We start from the raw sequence: 15,847 nt of genomic DNA, 5'->3' as shown, positions 1-15,847 counted from the left end.
AAGACTGTTGACAAACTGGTTCTTACTGTTGTTGTGAACTGCTGCAAAACTCAATGCCACTTCTAAAACTGCTCATAAACTCTGAACTTATTAACCTCCATTGTGCAGTCCTTTGTTTCTATTCACTGCCACCCCTTGATTAACAATCCCATTTCAGCTTTCTTTTGTGAACACTGCAGAACAGCTTTCTATCCTTTTATTCTACTGATGAACTTATTTTTTTCTGTTTTTCGTTTTTATATTTTTTCCTCTGTTTTTAAAATTCTGAACACTTTGGGGGCGGGGGGGGGGTTACTAAATAGTATGAAGCCAATACCTCCATTCACAACAAAAAACATTTTTTTTCATAATCTTTTCTAATTTTTTTTTTTTTTTTTAAGGTTTATTTATAAATGATATTCTGTCAAAACCAGACAAGTACATGTTGGAGAAAAATTCCATTTATATGCATTGGTAGGTAAAATCTTTAAACTTTTTTTTCTGAATTTCATTTTTAATCAACAAAAATAATTTCAGTTTTTCAGCATCTAGGAAAACAGTTATGCGGGTGTGGGAGGAGTGTATAAAGTTGGTTGTATATTTTATGCTGTATAGTGGGGCAGGTTATCTCAATATTTCATAAGAATCTTTCACTTAGTGATACAAGCACCAAAATTGGCACAAATGACGTTCAGAGAATATTTTAAGAAAAGAATGTTCGCCATCGAAAAAAATCAAGATGGCTGCCAGTTTTCAAGATGCCTGCAGAAGCAAACCTGACAAATTTCAATTTTTGAAGAGAAACTCCAATTAACACAATTTCTTTATGGTCCAAAAATAAAATGAAATATTCTCATATAATTAAGCCAATTATGCCTTGAAAATTTCAATATGGACACTATTGTTTAAAATGGCAGCTCATTCATTACTGTATGTATTTTGATGTACAGATCATCAAAATGTCATTACTTCAACAATATTTAGTGCAAATACTGTTTCGTACTGGTACAAATGGTGGCCATTTTGTTTTTGAAGTTGGCTAACATGCTTTTCTGAAAGAGGAAGTTCTGAAGCACCTGTGTGCCAATTTTGATGCTTGTATCATCAAGTGAAAGATTGTTTCAGCAATCTGCCCCACTCGTATTTATTCAGTATGTATGGTTTATTAATGTTATTGATTTAGTTTTGCTATGTAATATGCTGTGTAGAGATTTAAGAGATGATGAATCATAGTGTTTTTTTTTTTTCCGTATAACCAGGTTTATAGTCACCTATGATTGTAGTTTTATTGTTTTGATTCCGACATTGTTCACCTGATTATTTGGCTAATTTGTTTGTTTTTTTTTGGGGGGGGGGGCTGTTCAGTGGAGTTTATTGGTAAGTACAATCAAATCTCACTAATATGCCACCTCACCCATTGGAACCAAGAAAAAGTGGATTAGCAACAAGAGGTTCAAAGTGCACAGTCAAGATAGACAATGAAAAGAAAAAAGGCTAGAGTGTCTCCTTGAAGAACCCCATGAGCTAAAAAAGTTTGCAAATGATATTGGTCTTAATATGTTAATTAGATAAGACAAAGTTTATGACTTTCAATATGAAGTTGGAGATCAAAGCTCTAGATAAAACAACACTGAAAGAAGTCACTGAGTTTACGTACCTGGGCAGCAACATGGGTTCCACAAAGAGAAATATCGAAATTTGATAAGCTGTGGTCAATAAGGACTTCAAAGCTAACCATCCATGTACATCAAGCAAATTGCACATCACACGAACTGTGATCCTGAAAATCTGAGGCAGCTGATAGAAGGCAGAGAAATCTGGAGATAGAGAGCCACATTGGTCTGGGCAAGGAGCCCGACCAGATAGATAGATAGATAGACAGAGATAGTAACGAGAGTGTCATTGTAAGGAGGGTTTGTGAAAATGGACTTATTTTCTTGTGGACGAAATCTGAAAAATGAATGGACAAAAAAAAATGAAAAAAATTGAATTTGAAAACACAACACACAATAGTGACATAAAAAATTTTTTGTTGTATTGAATTTTGTTTGAACCAAGCAAAAGTGACATAGAAACAAGATTTGCTAAGAAGTTTGAATGTTGTCGTATTGCAGAGGGTGTTATTCATTTTATAATCTGTTTTATTTAAGACTGTACTTGTTATCCTTGTCGGTCATTCCTAAGGTGATGTCATTATTATTGCATAGTTCTTTAGCAGATTCATTTAGTTTTTATGTTAGAAGGGAAGTATGGTGTCTGTGATTGCAAAGTGCTCGATTATAAAGAAAATATCAAAATAAGATAATAATATTTATTCATATTTGTGTGGAGATCAGAAAAACATTGGTACCATTGGTTTCAAATTCAAATAAAGGGGACCAATATCTGGTCACCTACATTGGACTCTTTTCAGCCTCTGTTTATATCTGTCTCACCGGAAGTATATATATAAATAAATATATATACAGCGTGGAACAATAAAATTGTCGCCCTAGAAAAGACGACATAATCCCATTTTTGTTTGATAAAAACCAGGGTTTTTTTGTTGTTACAGACCATCTACTAGCTGGCCAGTTGTGTACAAATCCCAAGAGTGATAGAAGACTTCTATCATGTCTGAAAGTGACACAATGTTCAACAAGTGAGATCACTGTACTACTGTACAACTCATGTTCTCTACCGATCCAAGTTATGACAACAGGACCATTGCCAACACCCTCAAAATGCATCGCTGGATTGCCACGAAAAACAGGGACATTCCCAAGGTGGTAACAACAAAGTTTCTGGCCACGATTATGGTCTTTGGTTTAAAGTGATGACTACTTCATGCCACCTCACATCTTTGAAGTGATCCTGAAAGTCAACACCAAAGTGTACCTGGATGCTGAAGAGCATGATGATCCCCTGATGCAATCAGGTGGCCACTTGCAGACCCTGGGTGTGAGAGCAGGACTCGATGCCAGCCCACAACTCTAAAGAGACCCAGGCTTGGCTTCAGAAGGAGTGTTACGACTTTGTACCCTTCTCTTACTGCCCCCCCCCTCCTTCCCCAACCTGAACCTGCTGGACTACTTTGTTTGGTCATACGTCGAGATCATCACCAACCTGACCTCCCACAACACCAAAGACAGCCAGATCACCACCATCCACCAAGTATTCATCAAGCTCCCAACAGCACTTGCAGAAAAGGCGTTCTACCAGTTCCAGACTTGTATCGAGGCAGTGATTGAGGCTGAAGGCAGCTACATTTAATAGATGTCAGCCCTACTACATAATCAAGTTACATGAACTGATTTTTTCAATAAAAGTTTTAAAATAAAGCTGTAGTGTTGTTTTCTTTAGGGCGACAATTTATTCTAGGTTAAAAATATCCGAAAGTAAAAAACCATGGAATGTCAGCATTTCCAAAGTTTCTTTCACCATTTTAAAAGAAAACACTGCAGAAGAACAACTGATTGCTTTTTCTACTCCAACTCAACACCATGGCAAGAAAGAGGGAAAAAATATGTACAAAATTTTGAAGATGGAGTCTGACTCCAAAATATATTAATTTTAAATAAATAAATATTGTTATTTTTCATAATATTGCGTTGTGATTTTGGCTTTCAAATGTATCTCATGCATATTTTATTTTAAAATTCAATCAACACTTCTATCATGGAACTTATAACTCTAACTTCATATATATATATATATATATATATATATATATATATATATATATATATATTATATAAAAATTTTATCATACATGTAAAAGCATGTGCGATACCCTGCCCTCATCAGCTGCCAACCAGGGTGATAACACAGTTTCGGTAGCTCAAGGCAGTACTGCCACTCCTGGTTCTACCAAGCAGCTTTTGCCACCAGGCAGGGATTTTAAAAAAAAACAGATAAACAAGGAGAAATAATGTCTGTTTATGCTGAAATCTTTTTGTTCTCAGCCAAATTCAGCTTGACACATATTGAGCTGTTTTTAAGGCGATCAGAACCAATTTTCATATATATATATATATATATATATATATATATATATATATATATATATATATATATATATATATATAGGTCAATCATTTACTTGAAACGTAGTCGGTTTGTACATACCAATCGTAATAATTAAAATATCTTTCACATAAATAAAATTTTTTATAATGAAAAAGATTTTTTTATGTAAATCTGAACAAAGTCCAAGCTCAATAAATGCCTTTTTATTAGGTTCCAGAGCGTATATAGTGTAGTATAATAATTCTCCTAGTTCCAAATATCAAGGGAGAAGGAACGGAAGTGTGTGTCGATTACATGAATCATGTAAGTTGTTCAAAATGGTGTTTTTGTAAGTTTTTTAAGGTAAACATCTGATGAGTACGTGACTAAACATGCAGCAATAACATAATTTTGCAAACTTGTTAGTCGCAATACGAAACAATATTGTCATGGTTACCTTTTGAAAAGTAATAAATGACCAACTGAGAAAACTTGATCTTTAGAACTTTGAGAATTATTAAACTACACTATATATATATATATATATATATATATATATATATATATATATATATATATATATATATATAATAAAAGCAAAGATTCTAATTTTAAAGTTTTCATCATATTTAGTTGATTTCCTTCCTAAACATTATGCTTTATTTTATATTTCCAGGCTGTTTCCTAATGAGATTTCAGGAACCTTTCAGAGTGAATTTTTTTCTGCTGCAGATGCTGAGGTTTGTTTGTTCTGATTCATAAGATATCCATGTTTTTGAGGATATTAGCTAATATTTTTTTTGGGGGGGGGGGTGACGCGACTAATGTTGGATGCGATCAATTTGGTAAAAGGTTTTATGCTCCAAGTTTTTAATATGTTGAAATATTTATTCAAGGTGTTCCTAATTACTCACACCACCACCCCCTCCGCCGCAAGGGTAAATTTAGACTCGAGGTCATTTTTTTTTTTTATGTGGTAAAAATCTAGCCCACCCAAAAAGGGGCACTCTGGTTTGGAAAAAAATTTTAATTGCCTCAATCTAGAAGGATTTCTCCTTCATTGACCCAGGACAGACTAACTTTCAAACTAGAAATATCAGTTCTGATGTTAAACATAGGCTATGTTTGATCTTTTCCACCCCATAGTTTTTCTACTTAAACAGTCTATCGCAAGTGTTCGTCTCCGTAACACGCCTTCTTCCAACTCAACCTCTCGTTCTTTTCACGGTTCCATTTATGCATCTGGTATAATCTCATTTGCATAGAGATGGGGAGCATCTACGTTAATCATGCATGATCATCAAGTACAAAAGCAACTGCGAGTCGCCATTTTTTTTTTTCTTGTCAAATAACACAGGAGTAGTATTGTCTTTCTCAGGTACTTCTTCGGAGAGGAGCAACACATACTCTCGCTTGCGCTCCTAGTTTCAATAGATACTCTATCAGTTGGAAAGCTACAGCATCAGAATCCAACTGATTTGAATTTAGATAGCTTAAACACTCATTATCCTCAGAATTGCTTTTGTTACTCGATAATAATTGCGCCTGTATTACTGGTCAGAGATCTTTAATGTGACAAGGCACCCCACCAATTTTAACGGTCTGTGGGCTGATCACTTCAGTAATATAACCCGTATTTTGTTGTGCACCTGCCACATGGGATTTGAACCTAAACGTCTCCTTTTTATACTTCCCTTCCTGGTTCAACTGGTTCAAGCAGTCGGTCAGCCTCAACGTGATTTTCTCTATACTCCCCCATGATGTCATGATCACAATCAGGGCACAGGAGTAGTATCATCTTTCTTGGGTACTTCTTTGAAGAAGAACGACGCGTACTCTTGCTTGCGCTCCTAGTTTCAATAGTTTCAATAGACACTCTATCAGTTGAAAAGCTACTGGCATCAGAATTACTGTCCAATGGATTTGAATTTAGATAGATTAAACACTCACTATCCTCAGAATTGCTTTCATCTCTCAATAATAATTGTGCCTGTATTGCTCGTTGGAGGTCTTTAATGTGACAAGGCACCCCATCAATTTTCATGGTCTGTGGGCTGATCACTTCAGTAATATGACCAGTCCTGTATTTTGTTGTACCCCTGCTACATGGGATTTGAACCCAAACAACGTCTCCTTTTTTATATTTCCCTTTTAGTCATCTCTGGTTCAAACAGCGGGTCAACCTCAACGTGCTTTATTTGGACATGGTATCTGTGTACAAGTTTCACAGGCTTTCACAACTGATTTAGCAATTCCTTTGGATACTTGCGAGTCAACTGACCTGGCAAAGTATAAGGTCCGCTTCATCTCCGTAATGTCCAATTTGATGATGGATGGCCGTCTTCCAGTTATCTTCTACCATTGCACAACCCTCAAGCATCGATTCTTTTTGTTTCTTTGAGCAAATCCATTCACCTACGTCACGCTCTGCATGAGTCTGTTAGGACTTCACTGGTAGCCTAATTCTATCTCATACTTATCATTGGCTGTTTTTTCACCTTAAAGTATTTTTCTAGCTCCTTACATCAAGTGGCTTCATGTCTTGTCTAGATTGATTTCCATTAACAAAAATAGATAAATAAATACACACTTCCTCTTCATTATTCTGCCGATAAACTTATTTCCTCTTTTCTTATTTCTTTCTCCCCTACTTCCTGACACTCGGAGGCAGGGCAACATCAATGCTATCACAAAATTGACACTAGCTAACTCAATCACTACGTACTAGCATAGGGCCCCTACTATGTACAGGGTGGAACGATAAAGTTGTCGCCCTAAAGAAAACAACACTACAGCTTTATTTTAAAACTTGAGTTTGTATACTTTCACCTAACAATTTAACACAAAAGATATCATAAAACTCGAATTTAATAATAAAAAAAAGGATAGCATGGTAACATAAGCACCTTTATTTCTTAGCCATATTAAAAGGAACTCTGGATTCCAAACTTTTTTCTTTCATCATTTTATCAGCAATTTTTAAATCTGACTATTTTAAATTAGGTTTGTATTACTGTACACATAGATTCGAAAAAGTTGCCAAAAAACAAATATATAACAAATAAATGTTATCAAAAGCAAGATAAGTTACTTTTCTACCTAACTGGATAATTTTCTAATGTTTTTATTTAATGTAACATGTTTATTCAGCTTGAAAAACATACAGTGTTTACCGATGTATTGGGAAATTTAAAATGGCGTTCGGACACGGTAAGTTTGGGAAAGGAGTTATAAATAAAAAAAATAGACAAAATACTGTTAGAAACTCGCTTAATATATGTTACCGTAACATAGGCTGACATATATTCGGTGGGGTTTTAACAGTATTTGGCATATTTTTTATTTTTAGCTCCTTTTCCTAAACTTACCGTGCCAAAGAAAGAGTTGGGTGCCATTTTAAATTTTCCAATACATCGGTAAACACTGTATGTTTTTCAAGCTGAATAAACATGTTACATTTAATAAAAACACTAAAAACATATCTAGTTAGGTAGAAAAGTAACTTATCTTGCCTTTGATAACATTTATTTGTTATATATTTGTTTTTTAACAACTTTTTCGAATCTATGTGTACAGTAATACAAACCCTAAAACTTTTATTAAAAAAATCAATTCAGGTAACTTAATTATGTAGTAGAACTGACATATATTCAATGTAGTCGCCTTCAGCCTCAATTACTGTCTCGGTATGGGTCTGGAACTGGGAGCATGCCTTTTCCACGAGGGCCGGCGGGAGCGCAGCGAATACTTGGCAGATGGCGGTGATCAGGCCGTCTTTGGTGTTGTCGGAGGTCATGTTGGTGATGTTCTCAATATATAACCAAACAAAGTAGTCCAGGTGATTCAAGTCGGGAAACCGGGGAGGGACAGTGAGAGAATGGTACAAAGTCATAGCACGTCTTCTGAAACCAAGCCTGGGTCTCTTTGAACTTGTGGGCCAGCACTGTGTCTTGGTGCCACACCCAGGGTCTGCAAGCAGCCACCTGATTGCACAAGAGTATCACCACACTCTTCAGCACATCCAGGTAAACTTTGGTGTTAACTTTCAGGATGACTTTGAAGATGTGAGGTGGTATGATGTGGCCTTCACTTGAAATCACACCAGAGACCATAAACATGGCCAGAAACTGTTTTCACCATTCTGGCAACGTCCCTGTTATTCGTGGCATCCAGCAATGGTTCTGGTGTCATAACTTGGATCGGTAGAGAACATACGTGGTACAGTGATCTTGCTTGTTGAACACTGTATCACTTTCAGACATGATAGAAGTCTCCTATCCCTCTTGGGATTTATTCACAACTGGACAACTAGTAGATGGTCTGCAACAAAAAAAGGAAACCAGTTTTCATCAAACGGAAATGGAATCATGTTATCTTTTCTAGGGTGGCAATTTTAGTGTTCCACTCTGTAATTAATTTTTGTTTTTCATCTCAAATTACCACTTGAATCATAGGGCAAACTATTTGAGATCATGTTCAACAGGAGACTGTGGGGAGTTGAGCAGTGAGATTTCTGTTCACATTACATTTAAACGTCTGCAGTTTAGTAAAATCGCAGAAGCAGGAAACGGAGTGAATTCAAAAGTTTAGCAGTCGAAGGAAAAATCTATTCTTGTAAAAGGCTTTATGGCATCTAGGGACGTCAACAGTGAAGGGGTGGGATTTTGTTTGTCAGGTTAGTCTGGGTATGTATGTTGAGAGGGCACAAGTGCTATGAGTTCATCAGAACAAATTGTATTAAAGTACTTAGGTTGGAGCTTTTACCGCTAGTGCAGGACCTATTAGATTTGAGACTTATTTTTGGACTTGGTCTAAATAGGAGAGACATAGTAGACGCACCAGCCCAGATGTGGCAACAATACTCCATGTATTCATGAATTGTGGTTTTATAAAGATATAGGATACTCTCTGGTGTAATTTTCTAGCATGGTAGAGGGAGCCCACTTTTTTGCAGCAGGCTTTGTTCATTCGTTATTGAAAAGCACATGAAAAAATCTGACAATACCAATTAAGACATAAGTCTTAATTGGTATTGTCAGATTTTTTCATTAAAAAAATTGCTCATTCCCTTAACATATACGAAGACGTTTTCTCAATCGTTTTCAATCATTCATTTCTTTGATTTCTCCATAGGAAATTCGTGAAACACCGGCACTTAAAGGACAAGTGCTGAAGGCTTTTAAAATGATGTTGGAATTTTATGGCATGGAATTGACAAAGGATGAAAGATTTTTAGTGCCTTATTCAGAAAAGCTTTATCCACTCATGTTGAAGTGAGTATATGATTATTGTTTTCCTCTTCAAATAAAATATTGTAATTGTAACGTGGTCATTACACTTTAATGGACCCAACATGTTGTAGACTCAGTCGCAAGGAACATAAGAAAGGAAGACGAAAGAAATTCAACTTGACTTTTCCTTACACATCTTTTTCTGTCACTCTCGGCCACCATGTGTAACATGTCTATCGCTTCTCTGATGTGATTTCGAATACCACTTTCTCGAATCTCTTTCGAATACCACTTTCTCGAATCTCTTTTGAATACCACTCTCTCGAATCTCCTTTGAATACCACTTTCTCAAATCTCTTTTGAATACCACTCTCTCGAATCTCTTTCAGAATACCACTTTCTCAAATCTCTTTTGAATACCACTCTCTCGAATCTCTTTTGAATACCACTCTCTCAAAGTATTTTCAAATACCATTCGTCGCTAATAAACTAGTGATGTGTTTCAGTAACAACAATATGTATAAAATAAATAAACTAACAACAATAATAAATAATAAGTAATAATAATAAACAATAATAAACAATAATAAATAATAAGTAACAATAATAAATAATCATAAACAATAAGTAACAACAATATGTATAAAATAAATAAACTAACAACAATAATAAATAATAAGTAATAATAATAAACAATAATAAACAATAATAAATAATAAGTAACAATAATAAACAATAATAAATAATCATAAACAATAAGTAACAACAATATGTATAAAATAAATAAACTAACAACAATAATAAATAATAAGTAACAATAATAAATAATAATAAATAACAATAATAAATAATAATAAAAAATAAGTAACAACAATATGTATAAAATAAATAAACTAACAACAATAATGAACAATAATAAATAATAAGTAACCATAATAAACAATAATAAATAATAATAAACAACAATAATAAACAATAATAAATAATAAGTGACCATAATAAACAATAATAAATAATCATAAACAATAAGTAACAACAATATGTATACAATAAATAAACTAACAACAATAATAAATAATAAGTAACAATAATAAATAATAAGTAACAATAATAAATAATAATAAATAATAAGTAACAATAATAAATAATATTAAACAATAAGTAACAACAATATGTATAAAATAAATAAACTAACAACCATAATAAACATTAATAAATAATAATAAATAATAATAAACAATAATAAATAATAATAAACAACAATAATAAACAATAATAAATAATAAGTAACCATAATAAACAATAATAATAAATAATAAACAACAATAATAAATAATAAGTAACAATAATAAATAATCATAAACAATCAGGAACAGCAATATGTATAAAATAAATAAACTAACAACAATAATAAACAATGATAAATAATAAGTAACAATAATAAACAACAATAAACAATAATAAATAATAAGTAACAATAATAAACAACAATAAATAATAAGTAACAATAATAAACAACAATAAACAATAATAAATAATAATAAACAATAATAAATAATAAGTAACAATAATAATAAACAATAACAAATAATAAGTAACAATAATAAACAACAATAATAAATAATAAACAACAATAATAAATAATAATAAACAATAATAAATAATAAGTAACAATAATAAACAACAATAAACAATAATAAATAATAATAAACAATAATAAATAATAATAAACAATAATAAATAATAAGTAACAATAATAAACAATAATAAATAATAAGTAACAATAATAAACAACAATAAATAATAAGTAACAATAATAAATAATAATAAACAATAATAAATAATAAGTAACAATAATAAACAACAATAAATAATAAGTAACAATAATAAACAACAATAAAAAATAATAAACAACAATAAACAATAATAAATAATAATAAACAATAATAAATAATAAGTAACAATAATAAACAATAATAAATAATAAGTAACAATAATAAACAACAATAAATAAGTAACAATAATAAACAACAATAAATAATAAGTAACAATAATAAACAACAATAAACAACAATAAACAATAATAAATAATAATAAACAATAATAAATAATAAGTAACAATAATAAACAATAATAAATAATAAGTAACAATAATAAACAACAATAAATAAGTAACAACAATAAACAACAATAAATAAGTAACAATAATAAACAACAATAAATAATAAGTAACAATAATAAACAACAATAAACAATAATAAACAATAATAAACAATAATAAACAACAATAAATAATAAGTAACAATAATAAACAACAATAAATAATAAGTAACAACAATAAACAACAATAAACAATAATAAACAACAATAAACAATAATAAACAACAATAAACAATAATAAACAATAATAAATAATAAGTAACAATAATAAACAATAATAAATAATAATAAACAATAATAAATAATAAGTAACAACAATAAACAATAATAAATAATAAGTAACAATAATAAACAATAAGTAACAACAATATGTATAAAATAAATTACCATAGTTTAAAAAGCATTTTCTATAAGCCAGAAAAATAAACTTTTTCACCAATCTGATATAAAACATGGAAAATGTGCGACCATTTTCTCTTTTTTTAGACAACTCATATCAAGGGAGGAGAGGGGCCAGTGAGAAAAGTCATAGCACTCCTTCTGAAATAAGGCTTGGGTCTCTTTGGACTTGTAGGGCAGCACCAAGTCATGTTGCCACACCCAGGGTCTGGGAGCGGACACCTGATTTCACCAGAGGATCACTACACTCTTCAGCACATCCAGGTACACTTTGATGTTGACTTTCAAGCCGATTTCGAACATGGGATGTGGCATTATGTGGCCCTCACGTGAAACCACACCAAAGACCATAACCATGGCCGGAAACTTCGTTGAGCTATGCTCTCAAGTGTTGAACTGTCCGGATTTGCATTTTGAGGGTGCTGGCAATGGTCCTGTTGTCATAACTTGGATCAGTAGAGAGCATGAGTTATAGAGCGACACATCTCTAATCTCGCTTGTTAAACATTGTGTCACTTTCAGACATGATCGAAGGCTTCTATCGCTCTTGGGATGTGTGCACAACTGGCCAACAAATGGATGGTCTGCAACAACAAAAAAAAATGATTTTCATCAAACAGAAATGGAATCATGTCGTGTTTTCTAGGGCGACAATTTTATCGTTCCACGCCGTATAGTTTCCTAATTTATAGCGTTATGTGAGTATATTTTCAAAGACTTAAAAAAGTTTGGAAACCAGCAAGAACTATAATCCAATTATATACAAGTCGATAAATTGTCTGGGAGTCAATGAGGAACCTTGCATTCTTTCACACACACATTATTTTCTTCTTTCCTTTTTAATCAAAACAAATAATATTCACGATTGTTACTGGCCATGCTGAAATGCACTTAAATGACACGCTCTCAAAATGTGTACTAGCTGACTCTATCTCTACCTGCTTGTGTAAGGCCCTGATCTCTACCTGTTCTGATCTATATAATGGAAAGAGCCACAAAGGAATTTTAAGATTTTGTTTTGTTTATCTAATATCGACTGCGAGGAAGGTGGGCTCTCTCTACTATGCTAGAAATTACTTATGCCTGAAAGTATCCTGTACCTCTACAAGGCTACCATTCGGCCATGTATGGAATATTGTTGTCACATTTGGGCTGGTTCATTTGCTACTAGTTTCTCATTGACTTTCTTTTAATGGATCGGAAACTAAATTCAAATTGTGGCAGGTGAAATTTCTGTGGTATTTAAGGATACGAAAACTATACAAAGTTATTCAGTCTCCACTAGAGAATCCTAACGACCTCGAATTTATCGAAAAGAATGCAACTGTTTTTGCAGAATTGATTCAATGCTTAGACGCTAGAAGTTTGTCTCTGATAATAAGAGATGCCTTGGATGATGGACGGAAAGCATTGAACATATTAAGAGAACATTATTTATCAAAAGGGAAACCAAAAATTATATCTCTATATACAGAATTAATATCTCTAAAACATGACAAAGATGAGACAGTTACTATGTTATAAGGGCAGAAACAACCGCAAATGCATTAAAACTTTTGGTTGAAATAATAAGTGATAGCCTGTTAATATCGATGCTTCTTAACAGACTTCCAGATGATTTTAAACCGTTTACAACTGCTATAAAGCAAAAAGACAAACCCATAACTTTCAGTGAATTTAAAGTGACATTGCGCACTTACGAAGAGATGAATCGGATGCTCGTCAATAATAATAATTCCAGCAATATCATTAAGTTCAAAAATGCTTCTTGAAAACCAACACAACCATATTACACTTCTTTTCATCAAACAGAAGTGGAATGTTTTCCCCAAAAGTAATTTGCCCAAAAAAAAGAATAAAATTATCTGCTATAATTGTGGACGACCTAATCACAAAAGTTTCCAATGTCAATATAAATGCTTAAAAGTTGGGATTTAAAATGAAAAATAAAAAATTTGTATGGAAACTGAATAAGTCACTGTACAGTCTAAGCACTCACAATTGGAATTTAACACTCCATAATTATTTTCATAGAACAAGAATTCAAGAAATGTCCCATAAATGTGTGCATGTATACCAAAAATATAGGTAATAAATTTTTGATTTTGTTTTTTTGGGTTGATGATATATTACTCTTCTCAAATTGTGACAACATTTTAAAAGATGTTAAAAATAAATTAAATGAAAAATTTTAAATGGCCGATCATGGACAATTTGTCATGGTTTCTCAGTATAAAGTTTATCTGTGAAAATGAAACTATAGCAATAAACTAATCACGGTACATTGAAAAAACCCTGAAGTTTGGAAGGCGAGATTGCAAATCATGTATGACGCCCATTGAGATTGATATAAATAAGAATATAGAAACTGAAACTAAATTGATAGACGATCGATTATACAGAGAAATTATTGGAAGTCTAATATATTTGATGACCACTACTAGGCCTGATATATGTTACACTGTAACAAAGCTATCTTAAAACTTATCAAAACCGACAATTAAGGACTTAATTTGTGCAAAACAAGTCCTTCCTTATCTAAAAGGAACCAAGGAACAATCTTCAGTATTTAAAAAGACCACATATCCCCTAAATAACACTGAGGTCTATACATCATTGTCACTCCAGACCTGATCTGTGATATGTCTTTGAGACAAGATCTCTGCTAAACGAAATGGTTAAATCCACCATTAATTATTCATCATGTCTAAAAGTAAAGAATCCAAGTTAAAAATCCCTCTATGATGCCTTCATACTTCTTGGCCATCTTGTAATTTTTTTTTTTTTTTTTTGATTCATGTTAACCCCTAACAAGGTATCGAGGGCATTGCCAGGGCCACTGCAAGAAGGTGGGCTCTCTCTACCGTGCTAGAAAACTTCTAACATCCGAAAGTATCCTGTACCTCTATAAGGCCACTATTTGCCCATGTATGGAGTATTGCTGTCATATTTGGGCCGGTGCATCGGCTACTAGTCTCTCGCTCCTTGACAGGGTTCAAAAGAGAGTCGCAAATCTGATAGGCCCTAAACTGGCATCTAAACTTCAGCCTCTGTCCCATCGTCGAAACGTTGCATCCCTCTGCCTGTTCTACAAGTATTATAATGGTGAATGCTCTGAAGAACTGCAAGCACTTGTGCCCCCACGACGTGATCACCCTCGAGAGACCCGACAAGCTGCAAAATCCCACCCCCACACTGTAGAGATCCCTAGATGTAAAAGATCTTTCTACTCCAGTAGTTTCTTCCCCAGAACTGCTAGACTTTGGAATTCCATTCCAGGTCACTGCTTACCCAACTGTACTGACTTGCATAAGTTCAAGTGCAACGTGAACCAACATCTCGCTGCCCTAATCCCTACATAGTACCCCAGTAGATGTTTCCCCTGATAGTAGCCCCCTACACCAAAGTGGCAATGTGCCTTGTTTGGGGTGAAAATGTAATAAAAAAAAAAAAAAAAAAAATCACCACTTGGACATAAGAGGCTACTATTTAGGACCATGCCTAGGAAAAATTAACACGATGTTGGTTTACATTACATTTAAACTTCTGCATATCAGTACAGTCAGGGAAGCAGGTAGCAGGAAGGGAATTCCAATGTCTAGCTGATCGAGGGAAGAAACTATTAGAATAGAAAGCTTTCTGGCATTTAGGGACCTCAACAGTGAAGGGGTGAGATTTTGTTGCTAACCAGTTTTGTCAGAGATATGTACGTCGAGGAGGCACAATTCATCAGAGCACATTCCGTTAAAATACTTGTAAAGCAGGCACAGAGATGCAACATTTCAGCGATGGGATAGAGGTTAGCACTTGGTTCACCATCATCATCATCATCATCGTTATCAAAAAGGCAAATTTCAAAAAACAAAATCTTTAAAAAAATTCATTTCTATTTGCTAAAATGAAGAACTGCAAAAGCATAGATAATTTTAAGGTGAATTCAAAATAATGGTAAAAACAAAATGGAATGAAGAGGGCATTTTTTAGGTACTGTCAGATGAAATAGTTAAATGAATTTAATCTGCATGTCGAGATTGTATTAATATAAAAAAAATACCTGTGCAGCAATTTTTTTTTTAAATGATCAAATTGAG

General features: G+C 33.0%; 1 protein-coding gene and 1 long non-coding RNA gene across 9 annotated transcripts in view; one reads left to right on the top strand and one right to left on the bottom strand.

The window, feature by feature from the left end:
- LOC145252810 (uncharacterized) overlaps nt 1–15,847 on the top strand; it is a 104,749-nt gene that overhangs the window by 85,806 nt on the left and 3,096 nt on the right. For all 8 annotated transcript variants that reach the window (XM_080112772.1, XM_080112775.1, XM_080112769.1 and 5 more), the window contains 3 exons: nt 381–453; nt 4,643–4,706; nt 9,100–9,239. In XM_080112772.1, the coding sequence (XP_079968898.1) occupies nt 381–453; nt 4,643–4,706; nt 9,100–9,239 (277 nt within the window). The remainder of the gene's footprint in view (nt 1–380; nt 454–4,642; nt 4,707–9,099; nt 9,240–15,847) is intronic.
- LOC145252813 (uncharacterized) overlaps nt 7,433–15,847 on the bottom strand; it is a 97,342-nt gene continuing 88,927 nt past the window's right edge. Inside the window, exon 3 of the long non-coding RNA XR_013863678.1 lies at nt 7,433–8,286. This is a non-coding gene — a long non-coding RNA (uncharacterized LOC145252813). The remainder of the gene's footprint in view (nt 8,287–15,847) is intronic.

This window comes from Euprymna scolopes, chromosome 29 (assembly GCF_053919585.1).
Source record: "Euprymna scolopes isolate OS-2025 chromosome 29, ASM5391958v1, whole genome shotgun sequence".
Lineage (NCBI taxonomy): Eukaryota > Metazoa > Mollusca > Cephalopoda > Sepiida > Sepiolidae > Euprymna > Euprymna scolopes.
The sequence above is the reverse complement of the archived record's forward strand: the minus strand, read 5'-3'. Positions and strand labels throughout refer to the sequence as shown.